Source organism: Phoenix dactylifera, chromosome 8 (assembly GCF_009389715.1).
Source record: "Phoenix dactylifera cultivar Barhee BC4 chromosome 8, palm_55x_up_171113_PBpolish2nd_filt_p, whole genome shotgun sequence".
In the NCBI taxonomy this organism is placed as follows: domain Eukaryota; kingdom Viridiplantae; phylum Streptophyta; class Magnoliopsida; order Arecales; family Arecaceae; genus Phoenix; species Phoenix dactylifera.
The window spans coordinates 18,045,711-18,064,975 of NC_052399.1; the positions used below are offsets into that span (position 1 = coordinate 18,045,711).

A 19,265-nucleotide genomic window follows, 5' to 3' on the forward strand; every position below is an offset into this window, starting at 1 on the left:
CCACCTTCTTCTTTCTCCTCTCCCCCGATTCCTCTTAGCTCGCCCGCCCTCGCCCAGTCGCCCGAACCCCAGCCCCTCTTTCTCCTTGTCCTTCCCCCCGATTCCTCCGCCGCTTCTTAATTCTTCCCCTCTGTCCCTGGCTTTCCTCGCTCTCTCCCTCCTCCCTGCTACCATCCTGACATCGCCGGAATCCGCCGCTCAACCGAACGCCGAACCGATCCCCTTTCCCTCTCCTTCTTCTCCGATCTCTCCTCCGCCTCATCTTTCTCTTCTCGCTGCCGCCCTGATCGAGCCGGCCTTCCTCTAATCCGCCGGACTTGCCACCACTGCCCTCACCGAGTCTTGCGACGGCGTCTTTCCTTTTGCTTCGCTTGCGTGCGCTGCCCTAACGGATCCAGGGCCTCCTCCCCTTTGTGTGTGAGAGAGAGGAGGCAGCGAGATGGGCGGTGCGGCGTTTCGATGGGTGCTTCAGCTTCACAGGGACGTACCCAAGGCCGCTCGATTCTACTCGGAAGGTTTGGATTTCAGCATTAACGTCTGCACTCTCCGTTGGGCCGAGCTCCAAAATGGCCCTCTAAAGCTTGCCCTCATGCACTTCCCCACCAGGTGCCCTTCTCTCTTTCTTCTTCCCTTATATGTTCTATCGTTTCTTTTCCATTTTTCATCATCGGTTTCTACATATCCATGAGCTTCGGGTTGTACCCATCTGACCCAATGTGTATGTATTTTTTATATAAAAAATTGAAATTCTGAATTTTACTTTTTGAAAAGTACACATATTTGCAAGGGTTTCCGTCTTCACCATAGCCACATACAGATGGATTGGATGCTCTTTTGATGAATGATGAAAAGGTACGATGAAGTCCCTTTTCCTTATCAAGACTATCACCTAGTCAACATCGAGGTACTTTGCGAGTTTTGTGTATCGCTATTCATAATATCTGCTGGATCTGTCTATGATCTCAAAATAATTTCCGATTTCTTTTGAGTTGCAAAGAGGTTTCCCAGTACTTGCGAGATTGAATTGACAATTAATGCGCATCATAAACTTTCATAATCACTGCTTTTTAAGTCTGCATCGGAAAACCAATGCTGAATTAAAATGGTGCTTATTAAGAGGACCGCATATTAGTTAAGCACAATAGCAGGGAAAATGGCAGAAGAAATAATAGGAAAAATGGTAGGATAACTAATGAGAAGTGAAAGGACATTCTGATATAGAACAGATCAATTTACAAAGAAGATAGTCTACGAGAAAGAGTGAGAAATGACATAAAAGAAAGTGAGGAATGACAGAGAACCAAGGATGTTTTGCAGAAATAAGTGTAGATAAAGGAAATTTGTAGGATATATGTGTAAAAGAAGATCTGTTAATTGATTTCTTATCTAAGCACCATAAAGCTCGAGCCTTTCATTTCCATTTGTTTCCTTGATTTTCCCCTCTTCTTAAGATACAGAGTTCATTAGGTCTACGCATAATTAACTAGTGTTATCAAATCTTTTCATGCCATCATAGTTGTAATCTTCTACTTTGTATGCTGCACTTGCTTCTGAATCTTGTCCAACATCTCACCCCTTGCTTCATAAAGGGTTCTACCTTGTAATCACTATCATATTTTACCAAATTGACCATAACTAAATCCCTACTGTCTCGATTATTGTTTACATTTTGTGAATTCCAATAAGGAAGAAGATATGTATGCAAACAAGATATGAAGGAGCTAACTGCAAAAATAAATACAAAATCAAGCATACAACTAAACAATTAGATTCTTGAGGTTATTATACTAACATCAAATATGACTTGCTTCGACTTCATAGAAAAAGGTATTCTGAGATTTTAGATTACCCTGAAGATCTATTTGTTGCAACTAATAAATATGGGTTTTAAGAGGATTATTACAAGGATTATTGGTGCATGTTGGTGTATGAATCAAATGCAATACAATGAAGAAATGCTTGAAATGAAGGTGCCGCATGTTCTCTGATAGTGATACATCAACAATTTTGGGGTCAAGAATGAGTTGTTCAAGGACAGGAGCTTTGACTCAACAGCACATTAGAGCAGAATTTGAATATGATAATACAAATGACCATGTTCCATATTTATGGTTTAAGAACCTTTTTTTTTTCATCTTGTGTTTTAGATTGACTTTTAAGTTGCTATTAGAGGGCTTGCAGCAGAATTATTAAATTCATTGTTTTCAATATTATGCTTTACTAAAGGAGCATCTAGGTTAAGTGCCTTGTTCATGATACTTGGGTATTTAAGTTTCGTGATATGGAAATGAAGGAGGCACATGAGTATAAAATTGTATTTTGATGGATATCTATGAACAAATGTGTGTGGCTGCACATTATAAGTTCTGGGATTTTGGCAGAAATATTCTGACCTCTTCTATTTGTTTTTTTTTCTTCTCCTGCTTCTCCTCCTCCTCCTCCTCCTCCTCCATCTTCTCCTTCTCTCCTCCTCGTACTTCAGTTGCTACATGTTTCTGTGCTTAGATCTCATCTAGATCTTTAACAGATTAGTTGAGAAATCTGATTATATAACATATTTCAATTACTTCAAATTTGTTTCTTTCCTATTGACCTAAAAAACATTTGATTTCACTGCATTTCAACCTTGTTTTCAGTTTTTTTTCACATTTAAATCTTTTTAATACAAATTTGGATTGAAAAAATATCAGAAAACATCTACAAATGCTATTTTCAAATTTTTAACATCGACTGTATCACTGTAGAACCAAGTCATCTTGTCATTGTCGTTGTCGTTTTCTTCTTCTTCTTCTTCTTCTTTTGATTCTGGCCATGTCATTTATGATCTATTCTTCACATTTGAAATCTTTTTAATAAAAAATTTGGATGGGAAAAAATATCATTAGTCATCTACAAGTGCAATTTTCAAATTTTTAACTCTAACATGGATTGTATCACTGCAGAGCCAAACTATCTTCTTTGATTCGGGACATGTCATTTGTGTCCTATTCTTGATCTGAATGTTCTTGTTCGATGTTGGTTGCAGAATTCGTTTAGCATTTGATGACAACTAATCTTTGCCAGCTTGTGTAGCTTGTTTATGATAAGAAGTGTGTGCAATTGATGATAAGAAGCATGTGAAATTGACAGTTTATGGTTTGGCTTTGCTGGACTACTTTTCCTTCTTCAGAATTAATGTGTTTCGAGCTGCATATGGGAGAATTATGGTTTGTGCAATTAACTTGTTTCCTGCTGCATATGGGGGAATTATGGTTCATGTTTTGGCTTAGCTGGAGCTAGAATAGATGCACCAAGTGGTCATGTGCATTTAAAGGCAGGTAATGCAGCCCAGGCAACTCTGGGTTTGTATTGTTATACACATTGGCCTACACCTGCCTTTTACTCGAGTGACAACTAAGGTGTCAATTTAGTGGTTGCATACATAACATTGGAAGCTGAGAGGCCCTTAAGGAACAGGAAGCTGGTTCTTGGACCCAATCCAGGTGGTCCAAACTGGCTCATGGAGCTGAAAGCGTATGGCTGAAGGCCTAGCAAGAGCATCTGTTGCTCATAATTATGGTTATGGCATGCATATATCCATATAAAAGGATTTTTATGGCATATCTGAATATTGGGAATAGCTGGCTCTAGTACTAATATTTATGTCATAACATGTGGAGTAGTTGTCATAACATGTGGAGTCGTCATCTCCAGCAAAAAGTTTAAACCTATTTTTGTAATTTTTGTTTCACTGAATTTCTGGGACTTCTCAACTTTCACTACTAACTTAGTTGTCACAGTGATTTTCCCATGCAGAAAGGTTACTCCTCTATGCTGTCCTTCACAGTAGCAGACATAAACAGCACGGTGACAAAACTAATGACTTTAGGAGCTGAGTTGGATGGTCCCATTAAATATGAGATCCATGGGAAGGTAGTTCTCTCCATACATATGCAAATTATTATCCGAGATGATTTGCATTGTGTAACTTGGCTGGCTTAATTACAGGTGGCAGCCTTGCATTGCCTCGATGGGCATACTTTGGGTCTCTATGAACCTGCATGACAGTTTTGACAAATTTTATTTTGCGCAGTCTAAAAGCAGATCAAAGTTCTGATACAGTATAAAATTTTAGAGTTCTCAGCAGCAATCAGATAGTTCTGATACAGTCTAAAATTTTAGAGTCCTCAGCAGCAATCAGATACATAATTTCATTTTCGCTGGCAAGATCTTCTTCTACCAGAGTAGTGGAAAGAGCATAAGATGCAATCCTTTCTTTGAATTGCCTTCAAAGAGTGTATAAGTGTTGGACCTGACAATTTTGTCGATCAAATGGGTTGGAGTAAACTGAATAAAATGGAACAGAGGACACACATAAAGAGTTCTATTTTTAGGGAGGGTCCCAAACTGAGTCACCTGTCATGTACATGGGATATTTCTTATCCACAGAATCTCCAAGAATTGCGAGTGCTTTTGCTTTTGAATCTGCTGAAAGTTGAGCTGCTCTGTTCTGTCTGCTGATGGAGTTCTCATCTTGTACCTTCACTGGAAAACAATAATTTGAATTTAATGGAGAGCACTGTTTTTGCATTTCACTCTTAAATTTTGTGATGCACCCATCTCTAATTTTTAATAACTTGTCTCTCTGCGTCAAATTTTTCCTAGTCTGTGTCTAGATTTCTATAATCTATGGTTCTCCTGCTGTACTTCTAGGGGTTAGTACATGTTTGTTTGCATCTCGCCCGACCTCAAGAACTGAACAGTGGTTGCCAGATGCTGTTTCAACATTTAAAATCTTGCAACTCCTAACATCGACCAAAGTATAGCTCTGTCCAAACTGAAGCATTGGATGGGCGAATTCTCTGGAGTCCATGCCAGCATCAGTAAGTTATCAATGTTAACCATTTGTTGATACCAAAAACTATCCTACTTCAAGTCCAGTGGCTTTTAGCAGATCTCGTGATATAAAATTGCATCCAATATGTGCTACAGTGATTTCCTCTAGGGTTGGAGATACTGAATTAAATGTGAATGCCTGATAGGTCCACATGGGCAGCCATCTTCTTCAGCATTTTGGTGACTGGTGAAAAGCCTTGAGAGTTACAAATGAAAGATCTTACGAAGCCGCAGCTGTTGATGCCAAATGCACAATTGGAAGCTCTCCAGCGTGTGTAAGCGGTGAATGATACTCCATTTGGTATTGTGGCCCTCACCAAATAGCTGCAGCCCTTAGAAGTTCAAAGTATGAATTTGCCGGGTCATTTTGTTTGCTTAAAAATCAAAATTGATCTACTGAGGTCTAAATGATTACATTTAAAGCTACATTTGCATCTTCATTATGTGCAGCAATGGCAGTGGAGTCATTTACGACAAGAACATCTGAAACAGTCATCATCATGACTTCTTCTGGAATGGCTTCTTTGGAAGAAAGGGAAGTATTCCCTTCCTAAAAATTAGCAATATTATCTGCCCAAAGACATTAGCTTAACTTATTATAGCATCTGTTCTGCTACTACTGTTTGGAAATTTTAGAAATGGACAATGAATCCAAAGCCAAGGTGAAGTAGAAACAACACATGGAGAATAGGGATGCCGCTCTCTTCATCTGTTCCTACAGTTCATCTCAGTGTCTTGGAAACCACTGCCTATAAGCAGTGCAGGGTCTTCAAGTAGTGGCTGAGCCTCTCGGGTGCGAGAGAGAGAGAATAGCTGCTGTTGAAGGATGAGATCAGTGGCAACCCTGCTCCGAATCAGATTTGAGAATCTCTGCCCTATGAAGGAACGCATTTGGTTGGCTTCTTCACACAGCCTGACATCTAAGAGCTCCAATTTTATCTCACCTGAAGCATCCATCAGCAACCTCACCCTCAAGTAGTTGATCCACCTTGTATTTTATGCTTCAGCTCTATTTGCAATTGGTTGTCCCTGCAGCGCCCTTCATGCATCTGCGCCAGACTTACATGTGCCGGGCCGCTATAATTGGATCAGTTGCTGGCACAGACCATTTCTAGAGAATCTATTGCCAGTTTCGTTCTTGAAAATGGTACAATTCTGCTGCTGAAATGTAATCTATTGTTGTTACTGTGTTGAACAACTGAAAATTTGTTGCCAATTCAGGTCATAGTTTCATTAAAATGAATGCCACCATATAGTCGTTCTCATTGTTTAGAGAAAAAGAAAGAAAGAAAAGGTTGATGCTCTTTCTTAATACCCTCCAAATCCACCAACCTAGGAGTGGCATAATTTGTTGTTTAGAAATCCTGGAGTACTGGATCATTTCTCTTGCAATATTCAGGTACCTATTGCGCTTTTTTTTCTTGAATATATATGTATGTATGTATTAAGAAAAGGCACATATATCATGGATTGTCTGAACTATTTTCTAAAATTAGATTTTATGAAAAATAAGAAGTTCATTATTTTTTATATATATTTTTTAGAACTGTTTAGATCAAGGAACGTTGTCCAACCCAGGTGGCTTTCTCAACCAAGCTGACTGGTACTCTGATTATCATAATTTCACATATATTATATTAGTTAGATCATCATCTCGTCCTCCTTTCTTCCTTTATTTCTTTTTTTTCCTTTTTTTTCTGTTTTTTCTTCAGCTTGGAGTGGCTGCTTCCTACCTTCTACCTTGCTCACCGAATCGGCTAGAGCAAAGACTCGGAGGCAAATCAAGTTAGCTCTCACAATCAAGGTGGAGTTCAAAAGAAGATCAAAGTAAGGGCCAACGTCTTATAAATCAAAACCCTACCTCTTGGAGAGGGTCGAGAGATTATATCATCTGAAGCAATATAATGTTCGGTGCATCACCTCTCCTCTCTTGATCTTTAATAGAAGCAAACATAGTTATTCTTCACAAGGGAGCCCCTTCAATATCCAGTGCATATGTAGTGTATCTCAATATGCATATGCCCAACGTATGGGGATAATTATGGCGTCTAAAAGTATTCATGCAGCTTAATTCACATACTTTTGTTTTTTCGGCACAAACTCTTAGGCCCAAGTACCAAGACAGACTTCATATCAAACTGTCTGCCAGGTGGCAGGCCGCTCTGATACAGCACTCCTTTTATTATTATTTTAAAGGAAAATAAATGTAATTGGTCTCTGTTATTTGTGGCTAAGTATCTGCAGGCTGCAGCTGGACTATAAGAAGTGAATCACCTCAAAGGATGCGTTGGGCATCGTTTTTATTATTTTTTAAAAAAAATTAAAAGAAAAAATATATTTATTTTATTTTATTTTTTATTATAAAAAATATACTTGATTTCCTTCCATAGTTTTTTTTCATAACAAGAACTCATTCTTTGATGATAAATAATTATTTTATTCTTTACATGTTATATAACTAGAAAAATCTAATTGAAATTATTATAATAATTAGATATCCTAATAATCCATTAATATTTTTTAAAGTTTAATATAACAAACAATATATAATTATTAGAATACAGCATTATATATTATATTATATAATTATAATATAATATTTACATTAGTATCTTCTTAATAATTATATAATTGTTATATATGATATATATTATATTTTAATAATATCTAATTACTATAATTATTATATGGTAAAATAATATATATTTTACATATTATATATTTATAATTATGATTATAATATAATATTATATATTTACTATTATTGTATTATTTAGTTAGGTTTATTTTAAAATAATTATATTTTTATATATTATATAAGAATAATTATACTGCATATTATATATATTATTAATATTATTTGGTCAGTAATCATTATATATCATTTAAAATAATATATATGATAATATTCTGTATAATATTATATACTATAATATGTATATATTAAATAATAAACTCTTAAATATATAGCATATGTTATTTATAATATATATTCTAATACATATTATATATAATATTATATATTATAATATATTAAATTTAAGAGTTTTTTGTGTGGATACTGTTGTGGTTTGAAGCTGGCCCGCGGGTGACCAAGCCGAAGGCGGAGAAGCTGTCGAAGAGTGGAAGGAAAGGACGGAAGCCACTCCTCGCGCGGTGGTGTACCTGCACAAAGTCTTACCGGTGTTTGCAGTGAGGGCCCTCCGAAGATTAAGTTAGAGTAGTATTCAGTTAGTCCAGCCAAGCGTCCCTTAGGCGTTACTTGTTGGGGTTCTTTACAGTCTCGGTAGGAGCGCTTAGGTGGCGAAGGTATGGCTCGTTCCCATCATGAGTGGGAGTGGCGCGCAGCCAGAGCTTACTAATGGCGCGCGGTGGGGGCCGTTCTTGGAAATGGTAAAGCGTTGACAGCCGTAGCAAGGTATAGCTAGAGTAGCATGGCGCTGTCCTTGACTGTCATGTGCCAGTAAGCGAAGCATTGCATGATAATGCTACAACGTATGGCCATGTAGGAGAGTGTAGGCACGCACATGTGTGCGGCCGTCGGTGAGGCCGAGCTCGTCGAGAAGTCGCATTAAGCATTTGGCAAGGTCGCCTAGACGAGGGCTAGAGCCAGCTTTGCATGTCGAGTTCCGAGGTGTGTCGGTGGAGCGCCCCGAGCTCAAGGGTTGGAGCGTATTACTGGAGAGGGCGCCCCGAACTTGGTCAGGCGAGTCGGCGAATATCCAATGTTGAAGGAGCTTTCGGTGGAGTCCGAGGTCAGGCTGATTCTGGGCTGAACCGAGGACCCGTCTGGTCGGTGTTGGTGTCTATTGGGCCAAAATTGGGCTGCCCTTTTGTTGTGGGCTGGACGATCCATTTTACCCCCTACTAGATACCTTGTTAAATATCGAATTTTGCATGAATACTCTTCCAAAATTAATATTTACATGTATACCCTCATAAAATTTTGTTAGTGTACAAATGTCCGTAATATAACGGTTGTCCTAATGGTGTTAAAAAATTATATATATATTAATTAAAATAAAATAAAATTTTAAAATTACGCTATTATTCTTGTCTTCTTTTCATGCTATCGGGATCGCGATCTATTTGCATGTCTACCCATTAAGGATATTTTAGTCATTTCAATTTGAAACCGTTTAAAGGTCGTTATATAGCATGGGTACATATGCAAAAACAAAAATAAAAAAAGGATAAAATGGCAAAACAAGTGATTTACAAGGTATACATGCAAATATCAATTTTGAAAAGGTATTCATGCAAAATACGATATTTAGAAGGGTATACATGAAAAAATCCTAGATTTTATAAGGTCGAAGGTTGTGCGAGATTGGAGGGTACAGCAAAAACGTTGAGATGAAAACCTATTTTCTAAAAAAATAAAAGTAAAATTTTTCTTTTATTTTTTCAAAAATAATGAAAATTATTTAAACAAAGAAACATAAATAAAATGACCAACATATTTTCGAAATTAGATTTGTTATATCTTGTTTCTGAAAAAATAAATAAAATAATACCAAAAATGACTAATTATTATTATTATTATTACACTATGATATAATATGTAATACATATTATATACTATCATATATCAATACTAAATAATCGACTTTCAAAAGAGATATTATATACTATATATATTATATGATGGAATATATATTCTATATTAGGTTGGGCAAAGAGGAGGGATGAAACACATTTTATTAAAAAAATATAATAAAAGTAGAAATTTTCACTTTCATTTTTTCAAAAATAATAAAAATTATTTAAATAAATAAATAACAGAAACAAAATAACCAACATATTTTCTATATTGAATTCGTGAGACATGATATACTTTGCTGTCATACTTCTCGAGGCCAGAAATCAGACGCATGTGCACGCCACCCTTTCCCAATTGGAACTTGGAAGGAACATTGAATCCGACAAGAATAAAGCCGTCCATGGGAACCACAACCACTCACCATTCCCCTCACTCCGTATACCATATTTAAAACAAAAGATTAGGGGACGGAGGCAGCTTTGGGGGGCGTGGCCATCAGAGCCATTTAATATGTGTCCCATGTTACTTAGGAACTACATCTGACCCATTAGGGACGCGACGCGTGGAAAGTCCTATCCGTTTGCAGCTTCCAATAAGAGATTGGGGACGACGAAAGAGAGCGACTAGAAACCAAGGATAGTTGGCAATCCAAGTTAGGCCCCGTTTGGGATTATTTTTAGAAAGGCTCGCGCTCTACAGCGTACAAAAAAAAACAAAAGAATTAAATAACATATTAGTTATTTGGTTAAAAAAAAATAACTTAGATCTCCTTTCCAAACATATTTTTGTACCAAAATACCTCTAAATTTTATTATAATAATATAAACGTAATATCAAATTATAATTATTAACTAATAATAAATACAATATATTACATCATATCACATGATATATATTTCATTATATTATATTACAATACACTATATCATTATTATCATAATAGCATTAAAATATATTACTATATTATATTATATTATAGTAATTTTTTTAATATTTTATTTTACCTTACTTTACTATACTGTATAATTTTTTCTCCGTTTGATTGAAATTTCGTTCTCTAATTTTTTCCCCCAGGGAGGGAGGGAGGGAGCGAGCAAAGAATACAGGTTAAAATATAGGTGCAAGGATCCTGCCCTTAGAATGGAAAACTTCATTCCATTCCGGAAATTAGCCTTAGAATGGAAAACTTCATTATATAGGCGCTCGATCTAATATTTAGGACAGGATCCATGTCGGGAGGACAACAGTAAACACTGGTCGGTACAGTAAATAGATTGTAATTTATGGAACAAAAAGGATGATGATCAGAGGTCAGCAGAGAGGGGGGTGGAGGGCTTGGTGTGGGAAGCAAAGATAGAATAATAGAAAGAAGCTTGGACGCTTGTATACGTGGTGGTAAACGGTCGTCGCAAACAAAATACCGAGTACATGGCAGGTCGAGTGATTTTGATGAATGATTCATTTGACTGGAGCTAACACCACAAGGTAAATAATCAGTCAGTGGCACAACTCGGAATCCATGGGGCAAAAAGAGCCATCACAATTGGGGAGGAGGAAAAGCTTCAGAACAAACTAAGCACAACCAAAGCTCTAAAGCAAGTTCTATTGTCAAGAGAAATAAAGGAAAAAAAGAGCATCACAATGGGAGAGATAAAAAGATAATTACAAAAGCCGGTTCTACTGTAGAAAGAGCCTCTCTAGGTTTTCCACATGGATAAAGGAGAGAGCAACAAAGGCAGCTTTTGGACTAGAAGCAGAGACTTCCGCCATTAGGTTTAGGGTTAGGGTTCCATGCTGAGTTTACCGGGTTCAAACATGTCTGCGAATTATCCAGATGACAACAAATCTAGTTTCTTCATGTTTTTCCACTCCACGTCGTATTCTGACGGCTCGTATAGCTAAAATGAAACCTCGAGTGAGACTTCCACTGTACCATAGCTTCCCCGGGAAAATTGCCAGAAGCCCAAGTCCACAATTAAGAAAATTACCATTATCCGAATTAAAAAAAATTAGCAACTAGGAACATGAAAGAACCTCTCACCGTCATTTTAATGGGAAAATCCTCTCTTAACTTAACCAAATAAAAATTCTTCTTTGCCTTTTTCTTTAGGAAAAATAGGATACATGACACTTAGGAAAGACACGATTAGAACTATAGGCTTCTCTGGGTCAAACGCAAGAAAACATTTCAGAAGGGTAAATGGTAAAGCTTAATTGGAGGGCGACATAATCCAAGCACCATAAATCCATGCATGTCCAAAACAAAGGACACAGGATCTACATTAAACTAAAACACAGATCCCAGAACATTTTAGTCATGAGCAGAGCGGAATATTAGAGATAACAGCGGAGAAACACGAGAAACGGTATCCTCCTAATCAGACTCCGAAGCCCCACAAGCATGATTCGAGCCGAGAATATTCACCCCCCGTCGGAATTGCCCGATGAGCCTGAAACAAGGCAGCCCTGCCAACATAGTGAACTTGAACGCTAACAAAATGAAATACAATTAGGATATATTTATACGCTTACCTTGTTCAAGACACCAAAAACTGTTCTGAAAGAACAACAGAATCCCTAGAGCGTCCAAGAGGCAAAGAGAACAATCGTTTTTAATATCATTTCCATAATCCCTGCAACCATCATTTCATGCACGGTATTGACAATAAATCTCACAAAAGAGGCGAAAATAAATCTACGTTTACCTTTCTTTTTGTTGGACAAGCTGCATTAGCATAGTCAGAAACAGAAAGACATTCAATATAAGTAGAAGAATTAATAGAAAAAAAATCCAGTCAAAGGAGACTTGCCCCATGAGCCATGGTTCCCCCCGTCTGACACTTATGTCGGGCAAAAAGAAATTATAGCTGCAATTGCGGCGAGAATGGCGGAGAGAAAAAACGAGGTGTCTCGCAGATAACAATAATAGCTGCAATGCCGACGACGCAGACTGTAAATGGTGCCGACGACGGACATATATATATAGTAGAAGCTCAACAGAAGATCCAGGGGGAAGAGTTGAAGCCAGAACTCAAAAAAAAGGGTGAGTTTGACCCTAGTTGCAAATGGTTCCATCATAAGGTACATAGGGGGTTCATGATAGTAATACGACCTGTCAACAGTTAAAGACCAAAAGAGGCTAAATAGATGGATGATTCAAAGAGTTAACACCAACGAAAGTAATCAGCAAATAGGAGAACGAAAGACTAGTAACAAGAAATAGCAGAGATAATGGACCGTAAGTTACAGTGGTGACCAACTGATGAAAAATCAAAAGTGAAGAAATGGCCAGCGAACAAAGAACAGGAATTAGATGAAAGAATCTATAGCTTAAAAGTGAAGTAACTTTATTCATAAAAACAAACTTTCGGATTGCAGAATCTAAATCACCAATTGATTCAAAGAAAACTTGAATGACATGCAACAGGTCAACAAATGTATCCACACTACCGTAGCTCTTCCTAGAGCAACAATGAGGATAGAATAATCAGAAGCACGCACCGAACTCGAACAAACGAAAAATTTGTTCATTTTGGTAGCATACAGAAGAGTTACGTGTGCAAGGAAGAAACCAACAAGAAGGTCCAAGCTCATGGTGCTGTTGTTAGAATACGAAATATGCATGTTTATACAACAATTCAGAGGCCTATTCAAGTGTCTTTTGTTTAGCCGTCAACTCAAATAAGCCCTTAGGATCAGTACTCAAGACCCAAATAAAGATGGTAGGCCTATTTAAACAACATGTAAAGGACAGAATTCTGGATGTATGCATTGCTTATAATTCATTATAGGACGTTACAAGCAAGGTAAAACAAAAATCCTGCGAAACGAAGGGAACATCACATGGAATGCTCTCACCAAGGAAAAGCATGGTGCACCTAAATTTCTTGGAAGCATATAATACGCCGAAAAAATAGTCGACTTTTAGTGTTCATGTATCAATCAGGTTTTTAAGGTTCCCATGTATCAATCAGGTTTTTAAGGTTCCCACATATTCCTTCTAGCTAAGAAACAACGTACCCAGCTCTTATTTTCATCGAAATGTTCCTCATCGCTCAAGATTTCCTATAAGTTTCCATGCTATAGGATCATTCCAACAACCAAGTTGGAATAAGACCTATTGCATTATTTTTGTGCCAATTATACTACAAATTTTGACGAGTGCCAGAATATCCTTACATCAAAGTCTTGATTCAATTATGATGGACATCTGTGTACCACCTAATCAACAGAACAAAATTAGATAATACCATAAAAACGAATACTAAAAGCTGAAGAGGGGAAGGGGGTAGGCAATAAACAACAGTTACAAACGAAAACTATAACTATAGACTAAAGACTTAACAGCTTGATTGCATCAAAAACAAAAGAAAATATGAATGCATTGTTTTTTGCCCACGCATCAGCCCTTGAACAATCACTTCCAACTACTAAAAAAGACCCTATGGAGCTCTTTTAAAATGTTTTGTTAATCCACTGAGTTATAGTTAAAAAAACAAATAAAAATTCAAGCGTTAGTGTAATGATTTAGCAAACGAAATATAGATAAAAATCTCTTAATATGGGAACTGATTGCCTCGATCAGCTCCTTAGCAAAAGGGCAGTTGTGTAATAAGAAACCCTAACAGCATAAATGTCTAGGAACTTGTTGAAACAAGAGAGCGAGGCTCGAGATTTTGTTGTTGAAGACTGCGCTATCGAAGCTCCCACTGAATCCTAACATAAAGGATTAGGGTTTCCGAGCACTAGAAAGAAAATTTCTGAAAACCAATAATGCATAGATCTCACTGGTGAAGGGAGGAAAAGTCTCCAAAACAATTATGCCGTATGTTCGTGCTAAAAGGATAGGAGTCCGAATGATTAGTGCTGAATCTTATTGAGTATTGAACACCCTTACATGTCATGACTTCAAATCACATGAACAGCAACTGTTTCTTACAATTTTTTCTACATAGATCTATAGTTTTGATGCTAATATTAGAGAGATATAGAAGGTGCCTTGATCTCTCTAAGGAGACAAACTGATTTGCTTTTTTAGATCTTGAGTAGAGGAGTGGGAGAAAAAGGTTCCGGCTTCAGTTTATATTCCCCCTTACCACCCTAGTGACTTCGACTATAGGTCGTTCGTAAAAGCCTTAGTAGATCCACAAGTAAAGAGATCACAGAGGCTTGAAAAGACTTCCAAACACAGCTGGATCATAAAATACAGAACAAACCTCTAATTAACATGGAACAATTGCTCCAGCAGCACGCGAGACTTTCTGACCTAATGTGTAGAAATAACTTTATAATCATTCAACCAACAAAATCTAAAAAATCTTTACTAACTGTTAAATGATGTGAATCATCAATGTCAAATTAGATCCGAACATAAAATACCTTCTTCTACTCAGAAAATTTGCTAGGAAACCGAGCTGCAACGTTATTCAGAAGAAACATGCAAATAAAAAAGGTTATTTGCAGAAGTAACAAAGAAAGAAAGCCAAGGGTCTTCTGGTTTGCATGGGGCTAGTAGAAAAGGGAGCTCCCTTCAGTCCAAGCACAGGCAGAATAAGATTCAACTTATCTCCCGCATCATTCACTCATCTACCAAGCACAGCCTTCGATCCCTTGCTGCTTGGCATTTGGATGAATGAGTCGGCAGCTAACTCAATCCCACAGCCACCCATGAGTGGACTGAAGAAAGCTCTCTTTGCAGATCCCGTGCTCCAAAGGAAGACCCAAGCGCACATGAAAACCAAGCAAGTGGATCAAAAGAAGCACGAAATATATAAATAAAACCAATAAAAGAAAACCATAAGGCCACTATCGACTCTTCAGTCTTCCCTCCGATACATGGCGGCACAAAGATGATGGTCACAGAAGGAAAAGGGATGGAGAGTTGAGCCGGAAATCAAATACTTTTCCAATAGTTTGAGGGGAAGTTGGAACGAGGTAAAGATGTGTTGGAGAAAGCTAAAGGTCACATGAAACGTGATCTAGCAAAGGCTATGGAGGACTTTTGATGGAGGGAGAGACTTATCCGACCATCTCACTTCCCCCTTCAAGCAAGCCCACGAAAGCAAGAAAGGAAGAAGGCCTTTAAATAGCTGGGTTCAAAGCTGACATCACATCAGACAGGAATATAATAATTTAAAATATTAGGGCTCGTACTCATGGACCCGTTTTCTTCCAAAGCGACATTAACTCGGTGGCCCCTCAGCTTTTATTTTCTTCTCTCCCAATCTTTTATAAAATTTTTATTTTATTTCTAAAATTATATTAAAGTTTTAATTTGCAAATGACACTCAGGCAAGAAAATTTATTACAATTTAAAATAAAAAATAATTTTAATTATTATAATATATATATATAATATATAGTATATTAATTATTATAATATATACGATATTAAATATCATAATTGTCACATATTGCATGTATACCATAATTATAATAATATTTATTATTTTTTCCAAGATGAAAATAAAAAATTGAAACTATTAAACATGATCATAGGGCTAAAACCATATTGAAACCAAAATTTAGATACCTTAGATACCTCAGTTGCCTTGAGGAGACACAACAATTGATAATTCAAAAAGTAGGCAATTATATTTACTATAACCTGTTTGCTACATAAGTTAATGTTCACTAAAATAAATGACTTTAGAATTTTAGATATTTGTGACGGGATGATCAAGCAAATAATTTTTTAATTTTTAAACCATCAATTATTGATCTTGAATCCTATAGAGGTAGCCGTGCATAAAAGTGGACATTGGCCAGCAGGGCACCAGTGAACTTCTACTATTTAGAAGCAGAGCACCTCATATTTGATTATCCCGCATTTATGATGAAATTTATTGGAGAGCGTCATTTATGATTGATGAAAAATGCCGGCTTTACTGCTTCGAAGATTTTGAGATATTTTTGTTACCGATGCCAAATGTTATGTATACTCAAGAATCTTGTAAAACTATTATCATAATCAAAAAAATAAATTTTATGCTCTTTAATATATAAAAAATATAATACTAATTTGATGATTATTTCTATAATATTTTTGCAAATATAGATTTAGGAGTGCAATGGTAAAAGTTTTTCACTCAAGTTCCAAAAATTGCTGAGATAAATGTTAGGGTCGTTTGATGTACATCTTGCCCGATGTGGGACCTTGTTCTGAGTCATCTGACTGCAGCTTACGGAGCATAAATTGGCTTTAATGTCACCAGTGAAAGCAAAACATTCTCTTCCATATACGGACTATGTTACTTGCTCCAAAGATCTACTAAACGAGTGGAATAAAGTCGCATCAACGGATTAGTAGGAACTCGAGTTCCATTAATTTAAAAGAGGATGGTGGTACGAGTGAGCTTTAACGAGATAAAACAAGGTGTACAACCATAAAACTTGTTGTTTTGCAGCCCCAACTGATTCCCATTGTCTCCAAATAGGCTAGTTGTCCTATACATACACTGAAGTTGGTGAATATTGTCTTGCTTGGTTCCGAGTTGGAAATTCTTAATTTCTTCAATTTTTGTTTGATGTGGGTCATGTAACGATTCAGCATCTCCCACACGCAAAACCAAAAAATATAGCCAAAATAAAGTTATTTGGCAAAAATATCCAAAAATTATCCACTATATAGCACCGACTTAATTAAAGGCATCACAACGAGCTAGTGACCGGATTAAATAAATCCATTTTGTAGCATCCCGTAGGTTATTTTGGGATTTCTTGATTCCATTAAAATTCTGTAGGTTTGTCTACTAACTAGTCGATGTACATTCATACGAGTCCTCACCTGTTTTTCAATTCATCAAATTGTCTAGAAACACTAAAATTAGCTCGCGGTCGGCTTAAATAAATATTTGTTACAGCATCTCTTAATCAATATAGATAATAAGCTAGACCGCTTTGATACTATTTGTAACAGCTCGAAGCTTCATTCTTAAAAAACTAGTCAAAAGGTGTTACTTTGAGAACTTTACCATACATAAGTATACAGGATCTACACATATAACAGGTATGAGACTAAAGACATGCGTGCATGAGTCTTCCCATACTATACATTCTAATAATGCCCTCAATCTCATGGCTATTTATTGTCCAACAAAGTTCAAAGCAATAGCTCAATACAGGCCGGCTCTTATGTTTGGGCTGGATGGATTTAGATGATTGACCTAGATTAAAGACTTCAAAATCATTGCATTTTTGAAATCGTTCTCATGGATGATATGTGTTTCACCTACTAAAACATGTCCTGCCTATGTCGCCTTGGCTTTATAATTGTGGCCTCCATTTTTAGAAGTGCTGCCTTATGTTTAGTTTGTATTTTTTTGCCCAAAAGTATGATTTTCTTTCGCAACATCAACCACTAAATTGCAACTAGCGTGGATCTCCAAGAATTCCGACTTAAAAAAAAAAAAAAAAATGGGGCTTCATGCTCGATAAATGGTCCATCTAAAACTACCAGCAAGCTAAGATTCTAGGAACATGCATCTCAAAGTTGAACGCGCATCATGTCACACTCCAATGGAAGCTCTTTAATTTCATTGACAAGCAACAGGCCTAATCCATGCCCATAAAGCATCACTGGACGCCCAAAAGAAAAAGTAGGCCTAGAGAGCCTTGTCTGTACGTTAGACTTAATTAATTATACAGGAACGTAAGTATACCACTTCTTAAAAATAAACCCATGCAAATGTGAATATATATGAAAATCGTAATTTTAAAATATCATATAAAGCAACGCGTTAACATAATATAAAATTGGCAAGATAAAGGCAGGAAAAGATGTGAAATCTTTGTCAAAATGGCAAACCAAGTGCGACGATGCCCGAGGGAAGGAAAGAAATGCTTCCCCGCGTCCTTCCAAGGGCACCAGAATTCGATGATTGGTGGGACGGTAAAGCGAACCAGTTTCTCACCCATACAACCCTGTTTATCGCATGCTGCAATAATGCTGGGAAGCGGCACTCGTGCTGATATTTGGAGAAATTCTCTCTCTCTCTCTCTCTCTCTCTCTCTCTCTCTCTCTCTCTATATATATATATATATATATATATATATATATATATAAGTAAAACTGTGGAAACTCCACCACACATTTGAGACTCGGAGTAAAATCACATCAAAATCAGATAAAATAGTAACAAGTCAGCTAATTAATTTTGTTATCCATCTCTACTTGTTTAATAAATTAAATTATTTTATGTATAAATTTTTAACTCATCCCATAAATAGGTTAGGTTATAGAGTTTTTTTTCATGGATACTCTTCTAAATATCGAATTTTGCATGAATATTCTTTCAAAATTGATATTTGTATATATACCCTCATAAAATTTTGTTATTGTACAAATGCCCGTAATATAACAGTTGTTCTAATGGTGTTAAAAAAAATCATATCTATATTAATTAAAAATAAAATAAAATTTTAGAATTATGCTATTGTCTATGTCTTTTTTTCTTATCTGGATCACAATCTATTTGCATATCTACTCATTAAGAGTATTTTAGTCATTTTAATTTAAAATCGTTAATTTTTTAATGTCGTTAGGTAGCATGGGTATATATGCAAAAACAAAAATAAAAAAAAGGTAAAATGGCAAAACAAATGTATACATGCAAATATTAATTTTGGAAGATTATTCATGCAAAATTCGATATTTAGGAGGATATTCATACTAAAAAACTTAAATTATAAAGCGTCTGGAAATCAACCCTAACAGATATAGCAAACAAATTAACAAGAGCTCGATTTTTTTTTTTTAGTTTCTTACGTGCTTAATATACAAATGAGAAACGTAGTCTGTTACTTTTATGCTCGATTTATACATCCAGAAGGTCATAAGGTAAGTTCT

General features: G+C 36.4%; 1 protein-coding gene and 1 long non-coding RNA gene across 3 annotated transcripts; one reads left to right on the top strand and one right to left on the bottom strand.

Moving 5' to 3' along the window:
• On the top strand, positions 1 to 6,128 carry LOC103710866. 2 transcript variants are annotated; one of them, XM_039129128.1, is made up of 5 exons: positions 1 to 606; positions 3,780 to 3,912; positions 3,988 to 4,862; positions 4,972 to 5,221; positions 5,326 to 6,128. In XM_039129128.1, the coding sequence occupies exons 1-3, from the start codon at positions 440 to 442 to the stop codon at positions 4,042 to 4,044; spliced, it is 357 nt and encodes a 118-aa protein (XP_038985056.1). In that variant the 5' UTR covers positions 1 to 439; the 3' UTR covers positions 4,045 to 4,862; positions 4,972 to 5,221; positions 5,326 to 6,128. The 2 variants fall into 2 exon arrangements, with proteins under 2 accessions (XP_038985056.1, XP_038985055.1); XM_039129127.1 differs by having other exon boundaries at positions 5,022 to 5,221.
• Positions 6,129 to 10,997: 4,869 nt separating this feature from the next.
• On the bottom strand, positions 10,998 to 14,981 carry LOC113462982. Its single transcript, XR_003386413.2, has 2 exons — positions 11,951 to 14,981; positions 10,998 to 11,868 (listed from the first exon to the last, which is right to left on the bottom strand). It is a non-coding gene; the product is annotated as an uncharacterized LOC113462982 (long non-coding RNA).
• Between the last annotated feature and the right edge of the window lie 4,284 nt (positions 14,982 to 19,265).

Excerpts from the sequence above, each read along its gene's own strand:
- LOC103710866 (XM_039129128.1), top strand. The coding sequence starts at position 440 with ATGGGCGGTGCGGCGTTTCGATGGGTGCTTCAGCTTCACAGGGACGTA. Across the intron at positions 607-3,779 it reads CTCATGCACTTCCCCACCAG|TGATTTTCCCATGCAGAAAG; the intron begins GTGCCCTTCTCT and ends TAGTTGTCACAG. Across the intron at positions 3,913-3,987 it reads AATATGAGATCCATGGGAAG|GTGGCAGCCTTGCATTGCCT; the intron begins GTAGTTCTCTCC and ends GCTTAATTACAG.